This window comes from Oncorhynchus tshawytscha, linkage group LG13 (assembly GCF_018296145.1).
Source record: "Oncorhynchus tshawytscha isolate Ot180627B linkage group LG13, Otsh_v2.0, whole genome shotgun sequence".
NCBI lineage: Eukaryota > Metazoa > Chordata > Actinopteri > Salmoniformes > Salmonidae > Oncorhynchus > Oncorhynchus tshawytscha.
Window position 1 is genome coordinate 14,549,312 of NC_056441.1, and position 22,571 is coordinate 14,571,882.

Sequence of the window (22,571 nt, forward strand, 5' to 3'; positions counted from 1 at the left end):
AAACTTTTACCTCCAGGGCACCGACCACCCAGTCACAGCTGAGGATAGATAGGAGATGGGTTGTGGCATCTGGCATTCCCAGAGCAGGCTAAAGAAAAGCGTTTTTTTGTTGTCCATTAAAATAACATAAAATTGATCAGAAATACAGTGTAGACATTGTTAATGTTGTAAATGACTATTGTAGCTGGAAACGGCAGATTTTTTAAAATGGAATATCTACATAGGCGTACAGAGGCACATTATCAGCAACCACCACTCCTGTGTTCCAATGGCACATTGTGTTAGCTAATCCAAGTCTATAATTTTAAAAGGCTAATTGATCATTAGAAAACCCTTTTGCAATTACAGTTGAAGTCAGAAGTTTAGTTGGACTCATTTTACTGTGGATATAGATACTTGTGTACCTGTTTCCTCCAGCATCTTCACAAGGTCCTTTGCTGTTGTTCTGGGATTGATTTGCACTTTATTCACCAAAGTTCGCTCATCTCTAGGAGACAGAACGCGTTTCCTTCCTGAGTGGTATGACGGCTACTTGGTCCCATGGTGTTTATACTTGCGTACTGTTGTTTATACAGATGAACATGGTACTTTCAGGCGTTTGGAAATTGCTCCCCAGGATGAACCAGACTTGTGGAGGTCTGCTATTTTTTTTCTGAGGTCTTGGTTGATTTCTTTAGATTTTCCCATGATGTCAAGCAAAGAGGCACTGAGATTGAAGGTAGACCTTGAAATACATCCACAGGTACACCTCCAATTGACTCAAATGATGTCAATTAGCCAATCAGAAGCTTCTAAAGCCATGACATAATTTTCTGGAATTTTCCAAACTATTTAAAGGCACAGTCAACTTAGTGTATGTTAGCTTCTTACCCACTGGAATTCTGATAGAGTGAATTATAAGTGAAATAATCTGTCTGTAAAAAATTGTTGGAAAAATGACGTGTCATGCACAAGGTAGATGTCAAAAACGACTTGCCAAAACTATAGTTTGTTAACAAGAAATTTGTGGAGTGGTTTAAAAACAAGTTTTAATGACTCCAACATAAGTGTATGTAAACTTCCGACTTCAACTATATTATGTGTGTGTGTGTGTGTGTGTGTGTGTACCAGTCGATTTTGGACACACCTACTCATTGAAGAATAATAGCGAAGACATCAAAACTATGAAATAACACATATGGAATCATGTAGTAACCAAAAAAGTGTTAAACAAATCTAAATCTATTTTACATTTGACATTCTTCATAGTAGTCACCCTTTGCCTTGATGACAGTTTAGAAGATTGATGGCCGTTTGTTCTTTAGAGGATGTCGCTATATGGTCTATTTCTGTTCGAGTCTAACCTCTTGAAGAGAGACAGACACACACACACACACACACACACACAGAACTGACTGAAGGGAAATAGTGTACCAATGTCCCAGGATATCTGGGTCTGTCAGATTTAAACTGTATATTTACAAATCACTGTGTTCCATTCTGTTTGTGCGTTACTGCTTATGGTAACACTTTGTTATGCAATAATGTATTTGTTCCATTCTGTTTGTGCGTTGCTGCTTATGTAATACTGTGGTATGTAGTAATGTGATGGGCGTTGCTGCTTATGTAATACTGTGGTATGTAGTAATGTGATGGGCGTTGCTGCTTATGTAATACTGTGGTATGTAGTAATGTGATGGGCGTTGCTGCTTATGTAATACTGTGGTATGTAGTAATGTGATGGGCGTTACTGCTTATGTAATGTATGTAGTAATGTGGTATGTAGTAATGTGATGGGCGTTACTGCTTATGTAATACTGTGGTATGTAGTAATGTGATGGGCGTTGCTGCTTATGTAATACTGTGGTATGTAGTAATGTGATGGGCGTTGCTGCTTATGTAATACTGTGGTATGTAGTAATGTGATGGGCGTTACTGCTTATGTAATACTGTGGTATGTAGTAATGTGATGGGCGTTACTGCTTATGTAATACTGTGGTATGTAGTAATGTGATGGGCGTTGCTGCTTATGTAATACTGTGGTATGTAGTAATGTGATGGGCGTTGCTGCTTATGTAATACTGTGGTATGTAGTAATGTGATGGGCGTTGCTGCTTATGTAATACTGTGGTATGTAGTAATGTATTTATTCCATTCATTATGTTGTGACACATTACAAATCTAAATGTATCAAGTGGTGTAAGAATCAAGACTTTGGTGCGTAACTCTTCAATACAAAGGTCATTATCAGTTCTCACATTAGCTTCTGACTTCCCTTGCAGGCCATATTCTCACTCATATCGCTTGACACGCGTAGAATGGCCCAGATTTAATTCTTTATCTCTTCAATTATTTGTTCTGCGTGGGAGAATTGTGTTGGTTAGATTTAAATATTCAGTTACCATTCAGGAGACATTACCCTAGTTGGAGAGTAACAGTATGAATAATACAACGTGAAGAAAAAAATGACTTCTCTGCACGGGGATGGAAAGGTCAGGTTATAACCATGTTCTGAACATGCCAGCAAATGTCACCTGAGGTGTGTCCGTGCACTGTTGGGGATAGTGGGAGGGAGGATGTTACAGAACATTCAGATAGAAAATTATTGAGTAGAACGTTTTTTTTTTTGATTGAATAGGAAATCGTGTCGGCTCTATTCATTCTATTTCTATCTGCAATGTTCCAAACATTTCACATGACTGAATAAACTCCAGGATGCATCACAAATTAGAGAGCTCCAGGACTGCAGCTCTGCAGCCACCCTGTCCCAGTGTATTGAGAGCGGAGCGGCAAGTCTAGGTCCAAAAGGCTTCTAACCCCAAGCTGAACAGCTCATCAAAAAGCTACCCCGTTTTTTATTGTTGTTTTTTTTACACTGCTGCTACTCGCTGTTTATTATCTATGCATAGTCACTTTACCCTTACCTACATAAAAAGTCCTACAAGTTTCCTTGCTGATTTGAAATATATCAAAATGTTCTTTGTCTAAGGTGTTAGTCGCAAGATCACTGAAGAATGTACAACACCTTCAGAAAGTATTCAGACTTTTTCAAAATGATGTTACAGCCTGAATTTAAATGTGATTAAATTGAGTTTTTTGTCCCTGGCCTACACACAATACCCGATAATGTAAAAGTGGAATTAGGTTTTTTGAACTGTTTACAAATGTATTAAAAATCTGAAAAATATTTAACCCCTATGTTATGGCAAGCCTAAATAAGTTCAGGAGTAAACATTTGCTTAACAAGTCACATAATAAGTTGCATGGACTCAATCTGTGTGCAATAAGTGTTTAACATGATTTTGAATGACTACCTCAAACCTTGTACCACACACACACACACACACACACATCAAAATGATCTGTAAGCTCCCTCAGTTGAGCAGTGAATTTCAAACACAGATTCAACCACAAATACCAGGGAGGTTTTCCAATGCCTCGCAAAGAAGGGCACCAATAGGTAGATGGTCAAAAACATTTGTTTTTTAAATGCAGACATTGAATATTCCTTTGAGCATGGTGAAATTAATAATTACACTTTGGATGGTGCATCAATACACTCAGTCACTACAAAGATACTGCCATCCTTCCTAACTCAGTTGTTAGAGAGGAAGGAAACAGCTCAGGGATTTCTTCATGAGGCCAATGGTGATTTTAAAACAGTTACATATTTTAATGGCTGTGATATGAGAAAACTGAGGATGAATCAACAACATTGTAGTTACTCCACAATACTAACCTAATTGACAGAGTGAAAGTAAAGAAGCCTGTACAGAATAAATATATTCCAAAACATGAATCCTGTTTGCTACAGGGCACTAAAGTAATACTGCAAGAAATGTGGCAAAGCAATTCACTTGTTGTCCTGAATACAAAGTGTTATGTTTGGGGAAAATGGTTGTCTGCTTTCCACTTGACACTGGGAGATGAATTCACCTTTCAGAAGGACAATAACCTAAAACACAAGGCCAAATCTACGTTGCTTACCAAGAAGACCAGGAATGTGGCTGAGTTAGTTTTGACTCAAATCTACTATGTCAAGACCTGAAAATGGTTGTCTAGAAATGATCAACAACAGAGTTTGAAGAGTTTTGAAAATAATAATGGGCAAATGTTGCATCAGACCAAAGGACATATTTCCACTGGTCTAATGTCCATTGCTCAGGTTTCTTGGCCCGAGCAAGTCTCTTCTTCTTATTGGTGTCCTTTAGTACTGGTTTCTTTGCAGCAATTCAACCATGAAGGTCTGAATCACACAGTCTCCTCTGAACAGTTGATGTTGAGATGTGTCTGTTACTTGAACTCTGGGAAGCATTTATTTGGGCTGAAATTTCTGAGGCTGGTAACTCTAATGAACTTATCCTCTGCAGCAGAGGTAACTCTGTTCTTCCTTTCCTGTGGCGGTCCTCATGAGAGCCAGTTAACTAATGAACTTATCCTCTGCAGCAGAGGTAACTCTGTTCTTCCTTTCCTGTGGCGGTCCTCATGACAGCCAGGTAACTAATGAACTTATCCTCTGCAGCAGAGGTAACTCTGTTCTTCCTTTCCTGTGGCAGTCCTCATGACAGCCAGGTAACTAATGAACTTATCCTCTGCAGCAGAGGTAACTCTGTTCTTCCTTTCCTGTGGCGGTCCTCATGACAGCCAGGTAACTAATGAACTTATCCTCTGCAGCAGAGGTAACTCTGTTCTTCCTTTCCTGTGGCAGTCCTCATGACAGCCAGGTAACTAATGAACTTATCCTCTGCAGCAGAGGTAACTCTGTTCTTCCTTTCCTGTGGCGGTCCTCATGAGAGCCAGGTAACTAATGAACTTATCCTCTGCAGCAGAGGTAACTCTGTTCTTCCTTTCCTGTGGCGGTCCTCATGACAGCCAGTTAACTAATGAACTTATCCTCTGCAGCAGAGGTAACTCTGTTCTTCCTTTCCTGTGGCAGTCCTCATGACAGCCAGGTAACTAATGAACTTATCCTCTGCAGCAGAGGTAACTCTGTTCTTCCTTTCCTGTGGCGGTCCTCATGAGAGCCAGGTAACTAATGAACTTATCCTCTGCAGCAGAGGTAACTCTGTTCTTCCTTTCCTGTGGCGGTCCTCATGAGAGCCAGTTTCATTATAGCGCTTCATGATTTTGCAACTGCCCTTGAAGAAGTGTTCATGTCTTAAAGTAATGATGGACTGTTGTTTCTCCTTGCTTATTTGAGCTGTTCTAGCCATAATATGGACTTTGTCTTTTACAAAATAGGGCCATCTTCTGTATATCACCCCTACCTTGTCACAACACAACTGATTGTCTCAAATGCATTAAGAAGGAAATACATTTTAACAAGGCTTGCCTTGCTGGTGACACTGTCAGTGATATATTTAGAATTCAAGGCACACTTAACCTGTGTGCAAAGCTGTCATCAAGGCAAAGGATGGCTACTTTGAAGAACCTAAAAGATAAAATATATTTTGACATATTTAACACTTTTTTTGGTTACATGATTCCATGTGTTATTTCCTAGTTTTGATGTCTATTATTCTACAATGTAGAACATAGTATAAATAAAGAAAAAACCTTGAATGAGTAGGTGTGTCCAAACCTTTGACTGATACTGTATGTAAATGAACTATTTCTAAAAGCATGTTTTCACTTTGTCGTTATAGGGTATTGTGTGTAGATGTGTGAGAGAAAATATATATTTAATCCATTTTAAATTCAGGCTGTAACTCAACAAAATGTGGAATAATTCAAGGAGTATGACTACTTTCTGAAGGCACTGTAGATGGATTGAGCTGAGAAACCAGATTTCACTCTCGGTGGGGAGTTTATGATGAATCCGGTAACCCAATAAACACACAGTGATTTCTCCCTCCCAGTGTATGTAATGCAGTCTAATGCAGTCTAATGGAGTTCCCTCAGGAAACTCAGGTTAGATTAGCTCTCTGGCCACACCATTGGCTGAGGACAGGGGGGAAACAAGGGAGGAAAAAGGATGAGAACAAGTGAGAAATGAGGTAGGAAAGAGGTTGGAAAGGAGGAGATGGAGGGAGAAACAAGGGAGAAGGAAGGAGCCATTCCCTTTAATCACCACATGAAGCCTCCCATCAGAGTCATGCAGTATTCATAGCCTTCAACCTCTCCCACAGCCTCCCATCAGAGTCATGCAGTATTCAGAGCCTTCAACTCTCACACAGCCTCCCATCAGAGTCATGCAGTATTCAGAGCCTTCAACCTCTCACACAGCCTCCCATCAGAGTCATGCAGTATTCAGAGCCTTCAACCTCTCCCACAGCCTCCCATCAGAGTCATGCAGTATTCAGAGCCTTCAACCTCTCCCACAGCCTCCCACAGAGTCATGCAGTATTCAGAGCCTTCAACCTCTCACACAGCCTCCCATCAGAGTCATACAGTATTCAGAGCCTTCATCTTCTCACACAGTACAGGAGAATAACTTTTTGTCTCTGTTGTAGATGCACGTGGAAATGTTAACAGAAAAGGCCCATAGTGTGTGTTCACATTCTGGATCATTTAAGAACTTTCCCTGTCAATTCAAATAAATTCTTTAGGAGCCCCCCAAGTGGCACAGCGATATAAGGCACTGTGGTACAGCGATATAAGGCACTGCAGCGCAGTGCTAGAGGCGTCACTACAGATCCGGAGTCGATGCCAGGCTAGGTCGCAGACGGCTGCGACCGGGAGACCCATGAGTCGGCGCATAATTGGCCCAGTGTCGTCCAGGTTAGGGAAGGGTTTGGCCAACCGGGATGTTCTTGTCTCATTGAGCTCTGGCGGCTCCTGTGGCAAGCCGGGCGCATGTACGCAAACACGGTCGCCAGTTGGATGGTGTTTCCTCCGACACATTGATGCAGCTGGCTTCCGGGTTAAGTGAGCAGTGTGTCAAGAAGCAGTGCGACTTTGAGTTGCAGCGATGGGACAAGACTGTAACTACCAATTTGATATCACGAAATTGGGATGAAAAAGGGGTAAAAAAAAATACAAAATACAAAAGGAAAGCATCATTAGACTCTAATCTATGGATTTCACATGACTTGACAGGGGCGCAGCCAAGGGTGGATGATTTTTTTTCTCCCCCCAAAATATGGCTTTATTACAGACAGAAATACTCCTCAGTTTCATCAGCTGTTTGGGTGACTGGTCTCAGATGATACCGCAGGTGAAGAAGCCAGATGTAGAGGTCCTGGGCTGGCATAGTTACACGTGGTCTGCCAAATTCTTTAAAATGTACATTAATTCCTCTGGCAACAGCTCTGGTGGACATTCCTGCAGTCAGCATGCCAATTGCACGCTCCCTCGAAACTTGAGACATCTGTGGCATTGTGTTGTGTGACACAACTGCACATTTTAGAGTGGCCTTTCAAGTCACAACACAAGGTGCACCTGTGTAATGATCATACTGTTTAATCAGCTTCTTGATATGCCACCTGTCAGGTGGATGGATTATCTTGGCAAAGGAGAAATGCTCACTAACAGGGAAGTAAACACATTTGTGCACAGAATTTGAGAGAAATATGCTTTTTGTGCATCTGGAAAATTTCTGGAATCTTTTATTTCAGCTCATAATACAAAAAGAAACACAAAATAACAGTAACAAGGCTATATAAAGGGGCTACCGGCACCGAGTCAATGTGCTTGGGTAGAGGTTAGTCAAGGTCATTTGTACATGTAGGTAGGGGTAAAGTGACTATGCATAGATAATGAACAGAGAGTAGCAGCAGTGTAAGAAATGGGGTGTCAATGTAAATAGTGAGGTGGCCATTTGATTAATTGTTCAGCAGTCTTATGACTTGGGGGTAGAAGCTCTTAAGGAGCCTTTTGGACCTAGACATGGCGGTCCGATACCGCACTCTCACACACGCATACACCCACTACTTAAGCCTATACATGTCCAAACTGTGTAGGAATGAGTCAGCCATCCATGTGGGTATTGAAGTATGGCTGGAACGTGAGCCAAGCGTGTGTGCCCCCCACCATCGCTTTCATTCTGTAATCAACTGGTTCATCATAAGGGGGTAACATGTGTATAGCTACTGTATATCTGTGCCCGTGGGGAATCTCTGTACTGATGGCTCTTATACCACTGACTTTAGATTAGAGTGTACCTTTGGGCACTGGTCCAAAGTAGTGCACTTTTTGGGGGAAAGGGTGCCATTTGGGACGTAGTCCAGTTGAAGTTCATGTTCCCGGTACTCACATGGCAGTCTTAGACGCTGAAATTCAGGGATGCAACATCAGTGAATGAAAAATGAAAGACAAGTGAATCTAAAATACAAGTATGCAGATATAAGGGGTTGGTTAGCCTTGGTTTGATAACCGGGGTTGATATGTCTTTGTTCTCATAACCTCGGGGATTATGTATGTATAGATTATCATGCAAGAGATCTTCATTTAATTAAAGGCGGGTTCAGTCTCAGGTCTTTAAACCTCAGATCCCCTGATGCCGCCTTAAAACCTAAAAATGTAACGCCGAACTTGAGCATTTGCCAGCCGACCTGTAAATTGACCTGTAAGTTTCCCACCTAAAATCCAAACATCCAGTGTCAAAGTGTCATGTTCTGACTGTGCCCTCGTCTCCTCTCCTCTCTCTAAAACACATGTTCTGACTGTGCCCTCGTCTCCTCTCCTCTCTCTAAAACACATGTTCTGACTGTGCCCTCGTCACCTCTCTCTAAAACACATGTTCTGACTGTGCCCTCGTCTCCTCTCCTCGCTCTAAAACACATGTTCTGACTGTGCCCTCGTCTCCTCTCTCTAAAACACATGTTCTGACTGTGCCCTCGTCTCCTCTCCTCTCTCTAAAACACATGTTCTGACTGTGCCCTCGTCTCCTCTCTCTAAAACGCATGTTCTGACTGTGCCCTCGTCTCCTCTCCTCGCTCTAAAACACATGTTCTGACTGTGCCCTCGTCTCCTCTCCTCGCTCTAAAACACACGTTCTGACTGTGCCCTCGTCTCCTCTCCTCTCTCTAAAACACACGTTCTGACTGTGCCCTCATCTCCTCTCCTCTCTCTAAAACACACGTTCTGACTGTGCCCTCGTCTCCTCTCCTCTCTCTAAAACACACGTTCTGACTGTGCCCTCGTCTCCTCTCCTCTCTCTAAAACACACGTTCTGACTGTGCCCTCGTCTCCTCTCCTCTCGCTAAAACACATGTTCTGACTGTGCCCTCGTCTCCTCTCTCCAAAACACATGTTCTGACTGTGCCCTCGACTCCTCTCTCTAAAACACACGTTCTGACTGTGCCCTCGTCTCCTCTCCTCTCGCTAAAACACACGTTCTGACTGTGCCCTCGTCTCCTCTCCTCTCGCTAAAACACACGTTCTGACTGTGCCCTCGTCTCCTCTCCTCTCGCTAAAACACACGTTCTGACTGTGCCCTCGTCTCCTCTCCTCTCGCTAAAACACATGTTCTGACTGTGCCCTCGTCTCCTCTCCTCTCGCTAAAACACATGTTCTGACTGTGCCCTCGTCTCCTCTCTCCAAAACACATGTTCTGACTGTGCCCTCGTCTCCTCTCGCTAAAACACATGTTCTGACTGTGCCCTCGTCTCCTCTCCTCTCTCTAAAACACATGTTCTGACTGTGCCCTCGTCTCCTCTCCTCTCTCTAAAACACATGTTCTGACTGTGCCCTCTTCTCCTCCTCTGTCTTCGCAGCCAGTGAGAACTGTCATGATTTCCACCCTATGTTCTTCACCCACGACCGCTCCTTCGAAGAGTTCTTCTGCATCTGCATCCAGCTGCTCAACAAGACCTGGAAGGAGATGAGGGCCACCAGCGAAGACTTCAACAAGGTGAGTTTGGACTTTGTGGCTCAGTTACTAAAGTATGGCGCCTGCAATGTCAGGATCATGGGTTCGATTCCCGCCTGGGGCCACTAAAATGGCAAATGGTATTAATTTTCAAAGGGTAATACTTCTGCAGGGGTAGCTAACCCTCTTTCTGGTGAGCTACCCTGCTGCAGGATTATTCTCCGGACCATTCTACTAATCAGCTGCTCATCAGGACCTTGATTAGCTGAAACGGTGTGTTTGTTTAGGGCTTGAACAAAGTCATGCAGATCCAGTAGGGCTTTCTTTCTTTCATTCGATTTGTCAGCTCGTATAGGAATGCTACTGTAGTGTATTGTCCCATGTAAAGTGGTGTTTTCCGGTCTGGACATACAGTGCATTCGGAAAGTATTCAGACCCCTTGACTTTTTCCACATTTTGTTACATTAATCAAATCAAACTTTATTTGCCACATGCGCCGAATACAACAAGTGTAGACTTTACAGTGAAATGCTTTACTTACAAGCCCTTAACCAACAGTGCAGTTCAAGAAGAAGAAGATATTTAACAAGTAGACTAAAATAAAAAGTAATAATAAAAAGTAACACAAGAATAACAATAACAAGGCTATATACAGGAGGCACCAGTACCGAGTCAGTGTGTAGGGGTACAGGCTAGTGGAGGTCATCTGTACATGTAGGGGTACAGGCTAGTTGAGGTAATCTGTACATGTAGGTGGGGGTGAAGTGACTATGCATAGGTTACAAACTAACAGTGAGTAGCAGCAGTGTACAAGGGGGAGGTCAATGTAAATTGTCCTGTAGCGATTTTTATGAATTGATCAGCAGAATAATAGCTTGGGGGTAGAATGTTTTGAGGATCCTTTTGGTCCTAGACTTGGGTCTCTGCTACCACTTGCCGTGCGGTAGCAGAGACAACAGTCTATTACTTGGGTGACTGGAGTCTCTGACAATTTTATGGGCTTTCCTTTGACACCGCCTATTATATAGGTCCTGGATGGCAGGAAGCTTGGCCCCAGTGATGTTCTGGGCCGTTCACACTACCCTCTGTAGCACCTTACGGTCAGATGCCGAGCAGTTGCCATAGAAGGCGGTGATGCAACCGGTCAGGATGCTCTGGATGGTGCAGATTTGCCAAATGGAGGGCGGGGGAGAGCTTTGTATGCATCTGTGTGTGTGGAGTAAAGGTGGTCTAGGATTTATTTTTTCCCTGGTTGAACATGTGACACACTGGTAAAATTTGGGAATACTGATATACGTTTGCCTGCATTAAAGTCCCAGGCCACTAGGAGCGCTGCTTCTGGGTGAGCATTTTCTTCTTTGCTTTTGGCCTTATAGAGTTGGTTGAGAGCGGTCTTAGTGCCAGCTTCGCTTTGTGGTGGTAAATAGACGGCTACGAATAGTACAGATGAGAACTCTCTTGGTCGACAGCTTATCATAAGGTACTCTACCTCAGGCAAGCAATACCTCGAGACTTCTTTAATATTAGACACACACCCCCACCCCTCATCTTACCAGAGGTAGCGTTCTCTGTTCTGCCAGTGCATGGAAAATCCTGCCAGCTCTATATTTTCCGTTTCTTCATTCAGCCACGTCTTGATGAAACATAGATGTTACAGTTTAATGTCCCATTGGCAGGATTATCTTAATAGTAGGTCATCAATTTTATTTCCTAATGGTTGCACGTTAGCAAGGAGAATGGAAGGCATTGGGAGTTTACTCGCTCGCCTCTGGCTTCTCAGAAGGGATCCCCGATCTGCGTCCCCTTTTCCGGCGTCTTTTCTTCACGTAACAGGCGTGAATCTGGGCCGTTCCAGTAAAAGCAGGATATCCTTCTCGTCGGACTCGTTAAAGGAAAAAGTTTCTACCAGTCCGCGGTGAGTAAACGCTTTTATGATGTCCAGAAGTTCTTTTCGGTCATAAGAGACGGTAGCAGCAACATTATGTACACAATAAGTTAAAAAATAAGTTGGGAGAATGTAAAATGTCAGCCATGTTCTTCGGTGGCATCTTTATCTTTACATTGCATTACTTTACATTACAGCCTTATTCTAAAATAGATTAAAATAAAAAATGTAATCGATCTACACACTAACCCATAATGACAAAGTAAAAGCAAGTTTTTAGAAATGATAGCAAATTTATTGAAAGTTATAAACAGAATTACCTTATTTACATCAGTATTCAGACCCTTTGCTATGACATTCGACATTGAGGTCAGGTGCATCCTGTTTCCGTTTCTACAACTTGATTGGAGTCCAACTAGGGTTGATTAAATTGATTGGACATGATTTGGAAAGGCACAACCTGTCTATATAAGGTCCCATGAGATTGAAGGAATTGTCCGTAGAGCTCCGAGACAGGATTGTGTGAAGGCATAGATCTGGGGAAGGGTACCAAAACATTTCTGCAGCATTTAAGGTCCCAAAGAACACAGTGGCCTCCATCATTCTTAAATGGAAGAAGTTTGGAACCACCAAGACTCTTCCTAGAGCTGTCCGCCTGGCCAAACTGAGCAATCGGGGGAGAAGGGCCTTGGTCAGGGAGATGACCAAGAACCTGATGGCCACTCTGACAGAGCTCCAGAGTTCCTCTAAAGAGATGGAAGAACATTCCAGATGGACAATCATCTCTGCAGCACTCCACCAATCAGGCCTTTATGGTAGAGTGGCCAGACAGAAGCCACTTCTCAGTAAAAGGCACATGACAGCCCGCTTTGAGTTTGCCAATAGGCACTTAAAGGACTCTGACCATGAGAAACAAGATTCTCTGGTCTGATGAAACCAACATTGAACTCTTTGGCCTGAAAGCCAAGCAAAAGTGAATTAAGATCCTTGATGTAAACCTGCTCCAGAGCGCTCAGGACTTTAGACTGGGGCGAAGGTTCACCTTCCAGCAGGACAACGACCCTAAGCACACAGCCAACACAATGCAGGAGTTGCAGGAGTCTCTAAATGTCCTTGAGTGGCCCAGCCAGAGCCCGGACTTGAACCCGATCGAACAGCTCTGGAGAGACCTGAAAATAGCTGCGCAGCGACACTCCCCATCCAACCCAACAGAGCTTAAGAGGATCTGGCAGAGAAGAATGGGGAAAACTCCCCAAATACAGGTGTGCCAAGCTTGTAGAGTCATCCCCATGAAGACTCGCTGCCAAAGGTGCTTCAACAAAGTACTGAGTAAAGGGTCTGAATACTTATGTAAATTTGATATTTCATTTTTTTCCCCCAAAACATTTCTAAAAACTTGTTTTTGCTTTGACATTATGGGGTATTGTGAAGTCATTATGGGGTATTGTGATGTCATTATGGGGTATTGTGATGTCATTATGGGTATTGTGTGTAGATTGATGAGGGGAAAAAATAACAATTGAATCAATTTTAGAATAAGGCTGTATGTGAGTAGTTATAGTAGCCACTGCCTATATAAAGCCAGCCTCAATGTACAGAAGTTGATTTAAGATGCATAGTTGTGGGTCGCATCCCAGGTGATACCCTATTCCCTACATAGTGCACTACTTTTGGCCAAAGCCCATCAAAAGTAGTGCACTACATAGGGACACAGCCATGTCTCTCCAGATGGGTTTTCCTCGAGGCGTGTCTTATTTTAGGAGTGATTGAGAGGGATGGGAATTGAGCTCATCTCCCCAGGCTTTCAAATTAAATTCTTCATTGTTGTCTGACATGAAATACACATTAACTCCTCCGTCGGTTGGTCTCACTGCTTATTTAACTCCTGGCTTCAGGCAGAAAATGCTGTTTTATTCAGATAAAAACATTTTCTTTTCAACACATACACATCTGAGGAAGTCTGATTCAGTCACTGTCTCTGAGGAAGTCTGATTCAGTCACTGTCTCTGAGGAAGTCTGATTCAGTCACTGTCTCTGAGGAAGTCTGATTCAGTCACTGTCTCTGAGGAAGTCTGATTCAGTCACTCTCTCTGAGGAAATCCGATTCAGTCACTGTCTCTGAGGAAGTCCGATTCAGTCACTGTCTCTGAGAATGTCCGATTCAGTCACTGTCTCTGAGGAAGTCTGATTCAGTCACTGTCTCTGAGGAAGTCTGATTCAGTCACTCTCTCTGAGGAAATCCGATTCAGTCACTGTCTCTGAGGAAGTCCGATTCAGTCACTGTCTCTGAGAATGTCCGATTCAGTCACTGTCTCTGAGAATGTCCGATTCAGTCACTGTCTCTGAGGAAGTCCGATTCAGTCACTGTCTCTGAGGAAGTCTGATTCAGTCACTGTCTCTGAGGAAGTCTGATTCAGTCACTCTCTCTGAGGAAATCCGATTCAGTCACTGTCTCTGAGGAAGTCCGATTCAGTCACTGTCTCTGAGAATGTCCGATTCAGTCACTGTCTCTGAGAATGTCCGATTCAGTCACTGTCTCTGAGAATGTCCGATTCAGTCACTGTCTCTGAGAATGTCCGATTCAGTCACTGTCTCTGAGAATGTCCGATTCAGTCACTGTCTCTGAGAATGTCCGATTCAGTCACTGTCTCTGAGGAAGTCTGATTCAGTCACTGTCTCTGAGGAAGTCTGATTCAGTTTGATTGTGTTTTTTTTTGCCAGACTGTCAGATTGCATAGAAAATGTAAACTTCACGTGATATTGGAAACCTAAGCCAATCCAATCAGTATTCTAGTACTGTACACAGCATCATATGAACATTCCATTTTTCCTGTTGTCAAATGAATAGTGGATAGTGTAAGGTAGGCTGTTGCTGTTTCAGAAGATCATCAGATTACTGTAGGAACAGAGGTACTATTTGTTGTGTGTACAGTATTGACTAACCACCAATCTCCTCTGTAGCTTCAACACCCTGCCTTGTTTTGAGGCATCATGATGTGAGTCATTGGCTGTGTCCCAAATGGCATCCTATTCCCTATATAGGGCTCTGGTCAAAAGCAGTGCACTATTTAGGGAATAGGGTGCCATTTGGGACAACACACTGTGTAACATTGCAGTAAAGGCACCCATCCTGAAACAGCAAAGTCTGTATGTGTTTGTTTGCCAACTTAGGCCCGGTAATGCTGACCAATCTCACCATCTCGCAAAGCCCTGTGCCTTTCCCCCTTCTATACTCTGCTCTCAGCCCCTCCGTACCACCCTGTAATATAAGGATGCATACTGTACTATACTGCCTGAAGGTGGCATTATAATTGGGGATAAGCACTCATTCAGTGTGTTAGTATCCCTGCTCCCGCTTAGCAGGAGTGAACTCGCTGGCTGTTTTTATGTGTGTTGAGACACACACAGTGTAAAACGTACCCTTTTAAACATTAGGACAGCAGTCCTAACATTTCTGGAACTAAGGTTGGCTTCCGTCAACGGGCTTTTGTACTGGGGGAGAGAAGGGCGTGTTCCATAGTTCTCAACTAATGTCTGTTCACTTGGGTGTGGCCACTGACTGGACCTACGTTCTACTATGAAAAAATTAAATGTCATCTTTTCACAAATAGTTTCATATTTAAACATTTAAATTGCACAACAATTCCATGTGATTCTGATAACTAGAATGTGTAGACTTTGTAAGATACAATTTATGTCATCCTATCATCAGTAATAATGTCCCAAAACAATGACTGATCCGACATCATATTCTTTAAGTACCAATGGACACTTTCAACTGGTTGAGAAAGGGAAATATTGTTCCATTCCCCAACCTTTTGACGTTACCATACTTTCTCTGTGGAAACAAAGGGCTTTCCAAGAGTCCATTCTGTAGAGTGGAGGGAGAAGGTTTCGGTATTTATTGGGGGGGGGGGTCATAAACCTCACCCAACAGGGCTACGTCATGACAGTATATTATAATTAATTAATTATCAACATTTCCATAACCAAACATTCTAAATTAATGGTGGAATATGTTGGGTTTAACAGTAACTTCACTGATCAATATATATTTCACGGGTCATTGATAATTATTTACAAACAATTGACACAATTAAACAAATAGTGATCAGGAATTGGAATTATTCTAGTGTCGACATTTAATAATTATGCTTCCTACGTTCCTCACATATCAGCAGGAACTTCAAACATCTAACCACTCCCCTTAAATGCACACACTACCCAAACTAATGGAAACGTGACAGCAAGGCAGAATGGCACATTGCAAACTAGCATTGGGTACATATTGACCAACATGGTATGTCCATTTGGTGAATGTAGATTGGTGGAGCAAATAAAGGAACATCATAGCAGTTGCCCCGAGGCAGGTAAACACTTTTCACTGGCCTTAAACTGCCCACTAACCTTTTGGCGATGCGGTGGCACAAACCTCCCTGCATGGGCCTTTGTTGAAGCAGGTAAGGGAGCATTCTCTCCTGAACGATGCACAGTGGACACTGGGGTTGTCTCTAGACCCCTCCAGTAGTAAAAACCTCTGTGTCACACCCAGGAACATGCTGCGGTGCAGTCATTTTCTCTCCAAGCCCAGGGAAAGGGTCAAAGCACACCCTCTCCTCTCCAGGCTCTGAAGAGAGGTCGGTCATAATCAATTCCGTGTCAATCGATGTCGGGATGAAAACGTCACACACCCCATCATAGGGCAGAAACTCCTGCAGAGCCCCCCATAGGAACAGCAGAGGAGCAGGAATGAGACCATTCAGCCTCCAACAAGGTGTCCTCACTTGGGCCCGACTGGTAAACTTGACCCCAACCTTATAAATCAAAAATTACAGGTGGATGTGAATCCCGTTATTCACTTAGCCTACCACAGAGATGAGAAGTGTTTTCCCCACTTTTTATATACCTAACTACCGCAGTGGTTTTTCCATAGCCCCCCTACAGGTTGGCGCTCTGTCCGTGGTGCTTACACAGCGCGGCGAAGATACAGATTTTGCGCCAACCTGTCACTCAATCATTTGAACTTTTTTGCTATTTTTATATAGGGACATAAAACTGAGAGGGCACAAGTGGTTTTAATTTTTATTTTATTACAATGACCATAATCCATTGCGAGCCTTCTTGTCCGGTCTTTCTTTCTTTTATGCCTGCTATGTAAAAGAGACAGAAGAATGTGCAATCTAGAGGGATAGCAGTTGCTTCAAGGTATCTCTACCTGAAAATACATGATCTAAGTGATTGATAGCTGGTATTCAGCAGCCACAACGGTATACCTTATTTATTAAGAAGAACTACTAAAATAGTGATTTTGTCAGACGGCATAGAGATAAGATGACCACAGGTGGGCTGTATATTCACAGGTGGGCTGTATATTCACAGGTGGGCTGTAAATTCACAGGTGGGCTGTATATTCACGGGTGCCTTGTATAACACCAATGCTTCATTTAGTGAATAATCTACGAGTCAATAGGTCTATCCCCTGACTTGCCTAGTTAAATATATATACAGTGGGGCAAAAAAGTATTTAGTCTGTCACCAATTGTGCAAGTTCTCCCACTTAAAAAGATGAGAGAGGCCTGTAATTTTCATCATAGGTACACTTCAACTATGACAGACAAAATTAGAAAGAAAAAAACAGAAAATCACATTGTAGGATTTTTAATGAATTTATTTGCAAATTATGGTGGAAAATAAGTATTTGGTCAATAAAAAAAGTTTCTCAATACTTTGTTATATACCCTTTGTTGGCAATGACAGAGGTCAAATGTCCTCACAAGGTTTTCACACACTGTTGCTGGTATTTTGGCCTATTCCTCCATGCAGATCTCCTCTAGAGCAGTGATGTTTTGGGGCTGTTGCTGGGCAACACAGACTTTCAACTCCCTCCAAAGATTTTCTATGGGGTTGAGATCTGGAGACTGGCTAGGCCACTCCAGGACCTTGAAATGCTTCTTACGAAGCCACTCCTTCGTTGCCCGGCCGGTGTGTTTGGGATCATTGTCATGCTGAAAGACCCAGCCACGTTTCATATTCAATGCCATTGCTGATGGAAGGAGGTTTTCACTCAAAATCTCACGATACATGGCCCCATTCATTCTTTCCTTTACATTGATCAGTCGTCCTGGTCCCTTTGCAGAAAAACAGCCCCAAAGCATGATGTTTCCACCCCCATGCTTCACAGTAGGTTTGGTGTTCTTTGGATGCAACTCAGCATTCTTTGTCCTCCAAACGAGTTGAGCTTTTACCAAAAAGTTATATTTTGGTTTCATCTGACCATATGACATTCTCCCATCTTCTTCTGGATCATCCAAATGCTCTCTAGCAAACTACAGACGGGCCTGGACATGTACTGGCTTAAGCAGGGGGACATGTCTGGCACTGCATGATTTGAGTCCTTGGCGGCGTAGTGTGTTACTGATGGTAGGCTTTGTTACTTTGGTCCCAGCTCTCTGCAGGTCATTCACTAGGTCCCCCCGTGTGGTTCTGGGATTTTTGCTCACCGTTCTTGTGATCATTTTGACCCCACGGGGTGAGATCTTGCGTGGAGCCCCAGATCGAGGGAGATTATCAGTGGTCTTGTATGTCTTCCATTTCCTAATAATTGCTCCCACAGTTGATTTCTTCAAACCAAGCTGCTTACCTATTGCAGATTCTGTCTTCCCAGCCTGGTGCAGGTCTACAATTTTTTTCTGATGTCCTTTGACAGCTCTTTGGTCTTGGCCATAGTGGAGTTTGGAATGTGACTGTTCGAGGTTGTGGACAGGTGTCTTTTATACTGATAACAAGTTCAAACAGGTGCCATTAATACAGGTAATGAGTGGAGGACAGAGGAGCCTCTTAAAGAAGAAGTTACTGGTCTGTGAGAGCCAGAAATCTTGCTTGTTTGTAGGTGACCAAATACTTATTTTCCACCATAATTTACAAATAAATTCATAAAAAATCCTACAATGTGGTTTTCTGGATTTGTTTTCTAATTTTGTCTGTCATAATTGAAGTGTACCTATGATGAAAATTACAGGCCTCTCTCATCTTTTTAAGTGGGAGAACTTGCACAATTGGTGGCTGACTAAATACTTTTTTGCCCCACTGTATACAGTAAGGGAGAAAAGTATTTGATCCCCTGCTGATTTTGTACGTTTGCCCACTGACAAATAAATGATCAGTCTATAATTTTAATGGTAGGTTTATTTGAACAGTGAGAGACAGAATAACAACAACAAAATCCAGAAAAACGCATGTCAAAAATGTTATAAATTGATTTGCATTTTAATGAGGGAAATAAGTATTTGACCCCTCTGCAAAACATGCCTTAGTACTTGGTGGCAAAACCCTTGTTGGCAATCAGAGGTCAGACGTTTCTTATAGTTGGCCACCAGGTTTGCATACATCTCAGGAGGGATTTTGTCCCACTCCTCTTTGCAGATCTTCTCCAAGTCATTAACTTCTCTAGGATAGGGGGCAGCATTTGGAATTTTGGATGTAAAGCATGCTCAAATTCAACTGCCTGCTACTCACCCCCAGAAGATAAGATATGCACATTATTAGTAGATTTGGATGGAAAACACTCTGAAGTTTGTAAAACTGTTTGAATCTTGTCTGTGAGTATAACAGAACTTATGTAGCAGGCGAACCCCTGAGGACAAGCCATTCAGTTTTTTTTTGTTGAGGTCACTCTTTTCAATGGGTTTCCATTGGGAATCCAGATTTCTTGCTTGCAGTTCCTACCGCTTCCACTGGATGCCACCAGTCTTTAGAAATTGGTTGAGGTTTTTCCTTTGTGTAATGAAGTAGCCCTTTTCAAAACGAGGGTCACTTCATGTGTACTGTTTGTGAGAGGCGTGTGACCAGAAAGCTAGCGTCAGTTTGTTTTCTTCCTGTATTGAACACAGATCTTGAGCCACTCCTTTGTTGTCTTGAGCCACTCTTTTGTCTCATTGTCATGCTGGAATACCCATCCACGAAGCATTTTCAATGCCCTGGCTTCTCACCCAAGATTTGACGGTACATGGCCCTGTCCATCGTTCCTCTGATGCGGTGAAGTTGTCCTGTCCCCTTAGCAGAAAAACACCCCCAAAGCATAATGTTTCCACCTCCATGTTTGATGGTGGGGATGGTGTTCATGGGGTCATAGGCAGCATTCCTCCTCCTCCAAACACAGCGAGTTGAGTTGATGCCAAAGAGCTCCATTTTGGTCTCATCTGACCACAACACTTTCACCCAGTTGTCCTCTGCCAATGAACATCTGAATGATTCAAACTTCAGACGGGCATGTATATGTGCTTTCTTGAGCAGGGGGACCTCGCAGGCGTTGCAGGATTTCAGTCCTTCACGGCGTAATGTGTTACCAATTGTTTTCTTGGTGATTATGGTCCCAGCTGCCTTGAGATCATTGACAAGATCCTCCCGTGTGGTTCTGGGCTGATTCCTCACTGTTCTCATGATCATTGCAACTCCACAAGGTGAGATCTTGCATGGAGCCACAGGCCGAGGGAGATTGACAGTTATTTTGTGTTTCTTCCATTTGTGAATAATCACACCAACTGTTGTCACCTTCTCACCAAGCTGCTTGGCGATGGTCTTGTAGCCCATTCCTGCCTTGTGTAGGTCTACAATCTTGTCCCTGACTTCCTTGGAGAGCTCTTTGGCCATGGTGGAGAGTTTGGAATCTGATTGATTGATTGCTTCTGTGGACAGGTGTCTTTTATACAGGTAACAAGCTAAGATTAGGAGCACTCCCTTTAAGAGTGTGCGCCTAATCTCAGCTCATTACCCGTATAAAAGACACCTGGGAGCCAGAAATCTTTCTGATTGAGAGGGGGTCAAATACTTATTTCCTTCATTAAAATGCAAATCAATTTATAACATTTTTGACATGCGTTTTTCTGTATTTTGTTGTTGTTATTCTGTCTCTCACTGTTTAAATAAACCTACCATTAAAATTATAGACTGATAATTTCTTTGTCAGTGGGCAAACGTACTTAATCAGCAGGGGATCAAATACTTTTTTCCCTCACTGTATATATATTTTTTTACATATTCCCCCTCGCAGTGTAAAACTCAATTCGGTGTTTTAGATGCTATGGTAGATCAGTGATTCCAAGCTATGTTGGTTTTTCATCCTTTGCCGACGGAATTGAACAGCTCGTCTGAGAATGAAACACACACACACACACCCTCTGTGCCAGGAATCCTAATATCCAATAACACACACCACTTTCTCTTCACAAGATGAGAATGAGTCTTTATTGAATTGGGATAGATTATTCTCCACATTCCTCCTCTCCTCCTCCTCCTCACCATCCCTCTCTTCCCTGGTGTTTGTTTAAGAGATGGAGACTATCTCTCTGGTTCAGTTAGAGCCTGCTGCTGGTGTTTGTTTAGGAGATGGAGACTATCTCTCTGGTTCAGTTAGAGCCTGCTGCTGGTGTTTGTTTAGGAGATGGAGACTATCTCTCTGGTTCAGTTAGAGCCTGCTGCTGGTGTTTGTTTAGGAGATGGAGACTATCTCTCTGGTTCAGTTAGAGCCTGCTGCTGGTGTTTGTTTAGGAGATGGAGACTATCTCTCTGGTTCAGTTAGAGCCGTTAGGTGCAAAAACTCGACTTACCCAGTTGCGGCCCACTTTTTGGAAGAAAACCACTCGATTTTGTCTCTGTTATATTGTCATCGAACATGTCACCCTCCCTAGGAGAGGGGGTGACCTCGACAATTTATTGTTAAAACGAGAGGCTGCCTGGATCTTTAACTTAAAGACCCTTGCTCCCTTCGGTCTCAATGTAGACTTTGATCTGAAGCCATTCTTGTGATTATTGTGATTTTGCTGTTCATTGTAAATGTTTCTAGGCTTATGTATTGAAATTGTATCTATTATCGTACGTCATCCATTTATGTTTTTTGTATGCTATTTTAATATATGTGAATTAACCAATGATATCAGGCCACACTCGGCCATGATTACAGACACCTGTGTGTGTCTTTTGACACTATATAAATGAGTCAACCTGCAGTGTTTGTCATAAAACCCTGATGAAGACAGTTGGACATAAATATTTTTGCATCTGAGCTCCTAGAGTGTGCGGCTCTCCTTTATTTTTTTAAGTGTTCTACTCCGCTAGCCAGCACCTCGCCTAAATAGGTGTGCGTTTCTTTCGCCTCTAGAGCCTGCTGCTGTGCCAGACTGTAGAGCAGTCACAATGTACCCATCAGCACATATGGCCATAGTCATTCTTATGCCAGAGAAACAGCAGAGTTGTATATAGAGATGGCTCTGAACATGTGTCACCGATGGTCATTCTGGACATGTCCATCTGTCTGTTTTGTGTAGTCAGCTGACCATGGGTGACATCCATGGTTTGTCTGTGGGTCATAGAATGTTTCCTATAGCGCTTGGTTCCAAAAGCAGCACTCTCACCAAATAATGATCATAACAGTGATTCATTAGTTGTGTCTGGGTATGTTTTCTTTCAAAGACAGGGGTTTTCAAGTTTTCATGATTCTTATTTTTTTTTAAATCAGAATTTTCTTTTCCATGAAGACCAGATTTTGCTTTAAGGTGTAAAAGGTAATTACAACCACATCTTGTCCTGCATTCCCTTCCTGTTCTTTACATGATCCTTTTCTCCTACTGTGTGTGTTAGTTTTGAATGTGTCCCAAATGGCACCCTATTCCCTAAATGGTGCACTACTGTAGACCAGAGCCCTGGTCAAAAGGAGTGCACTACCAAGAGAATAGGGTGCTATTTGGAACGGGCTATTTGTCTGTGCATCCTCCATTTTCTTCTCTTTTGTGGTGTGGCTACTGTAGTCCCACCTTCACGTTTATTTACTCTACTCTGTTCTGTTCTTCTCTACTCTGTTCTACTCTACTCTGTTCTGTTCTTCTCTGTTCTGTTCTACTCTACTCTTTTGGGTGCTACTCTGTTGTGTGCTGTTCTGTTCTACTCTACTCTGTTCTACTC

The 22,571-nt window shown here is 42.8% G+C and overlaps 1 protein-coding gene across 4 annotated transcripts in view; it reads left to right on the plus strand.

Moving 5' to 3' along the window:
- The window catches only part of LOC112247321 (engulfment and cell motility protein 1), a 179,790-nt gene that overhangs the window by 102,106 nt on the left and 55,113 nt on the right, over positions 1–22,571 (plus strand). For all 4 annotated transcript variants that reach the window (XM_042295215.1, XM_042295218.1, XM_042295217.1 and 1 more), the window contains one exon: positions 9,636–9,772. In XM_042295215.1, coding sequence (XP_042151149.1) covers positions 9,636–9,772 — 137 coding nt within the window. The remainder of the gene's footprint in view (positions 1–9,635; positions 9,773–22,571) is intronic.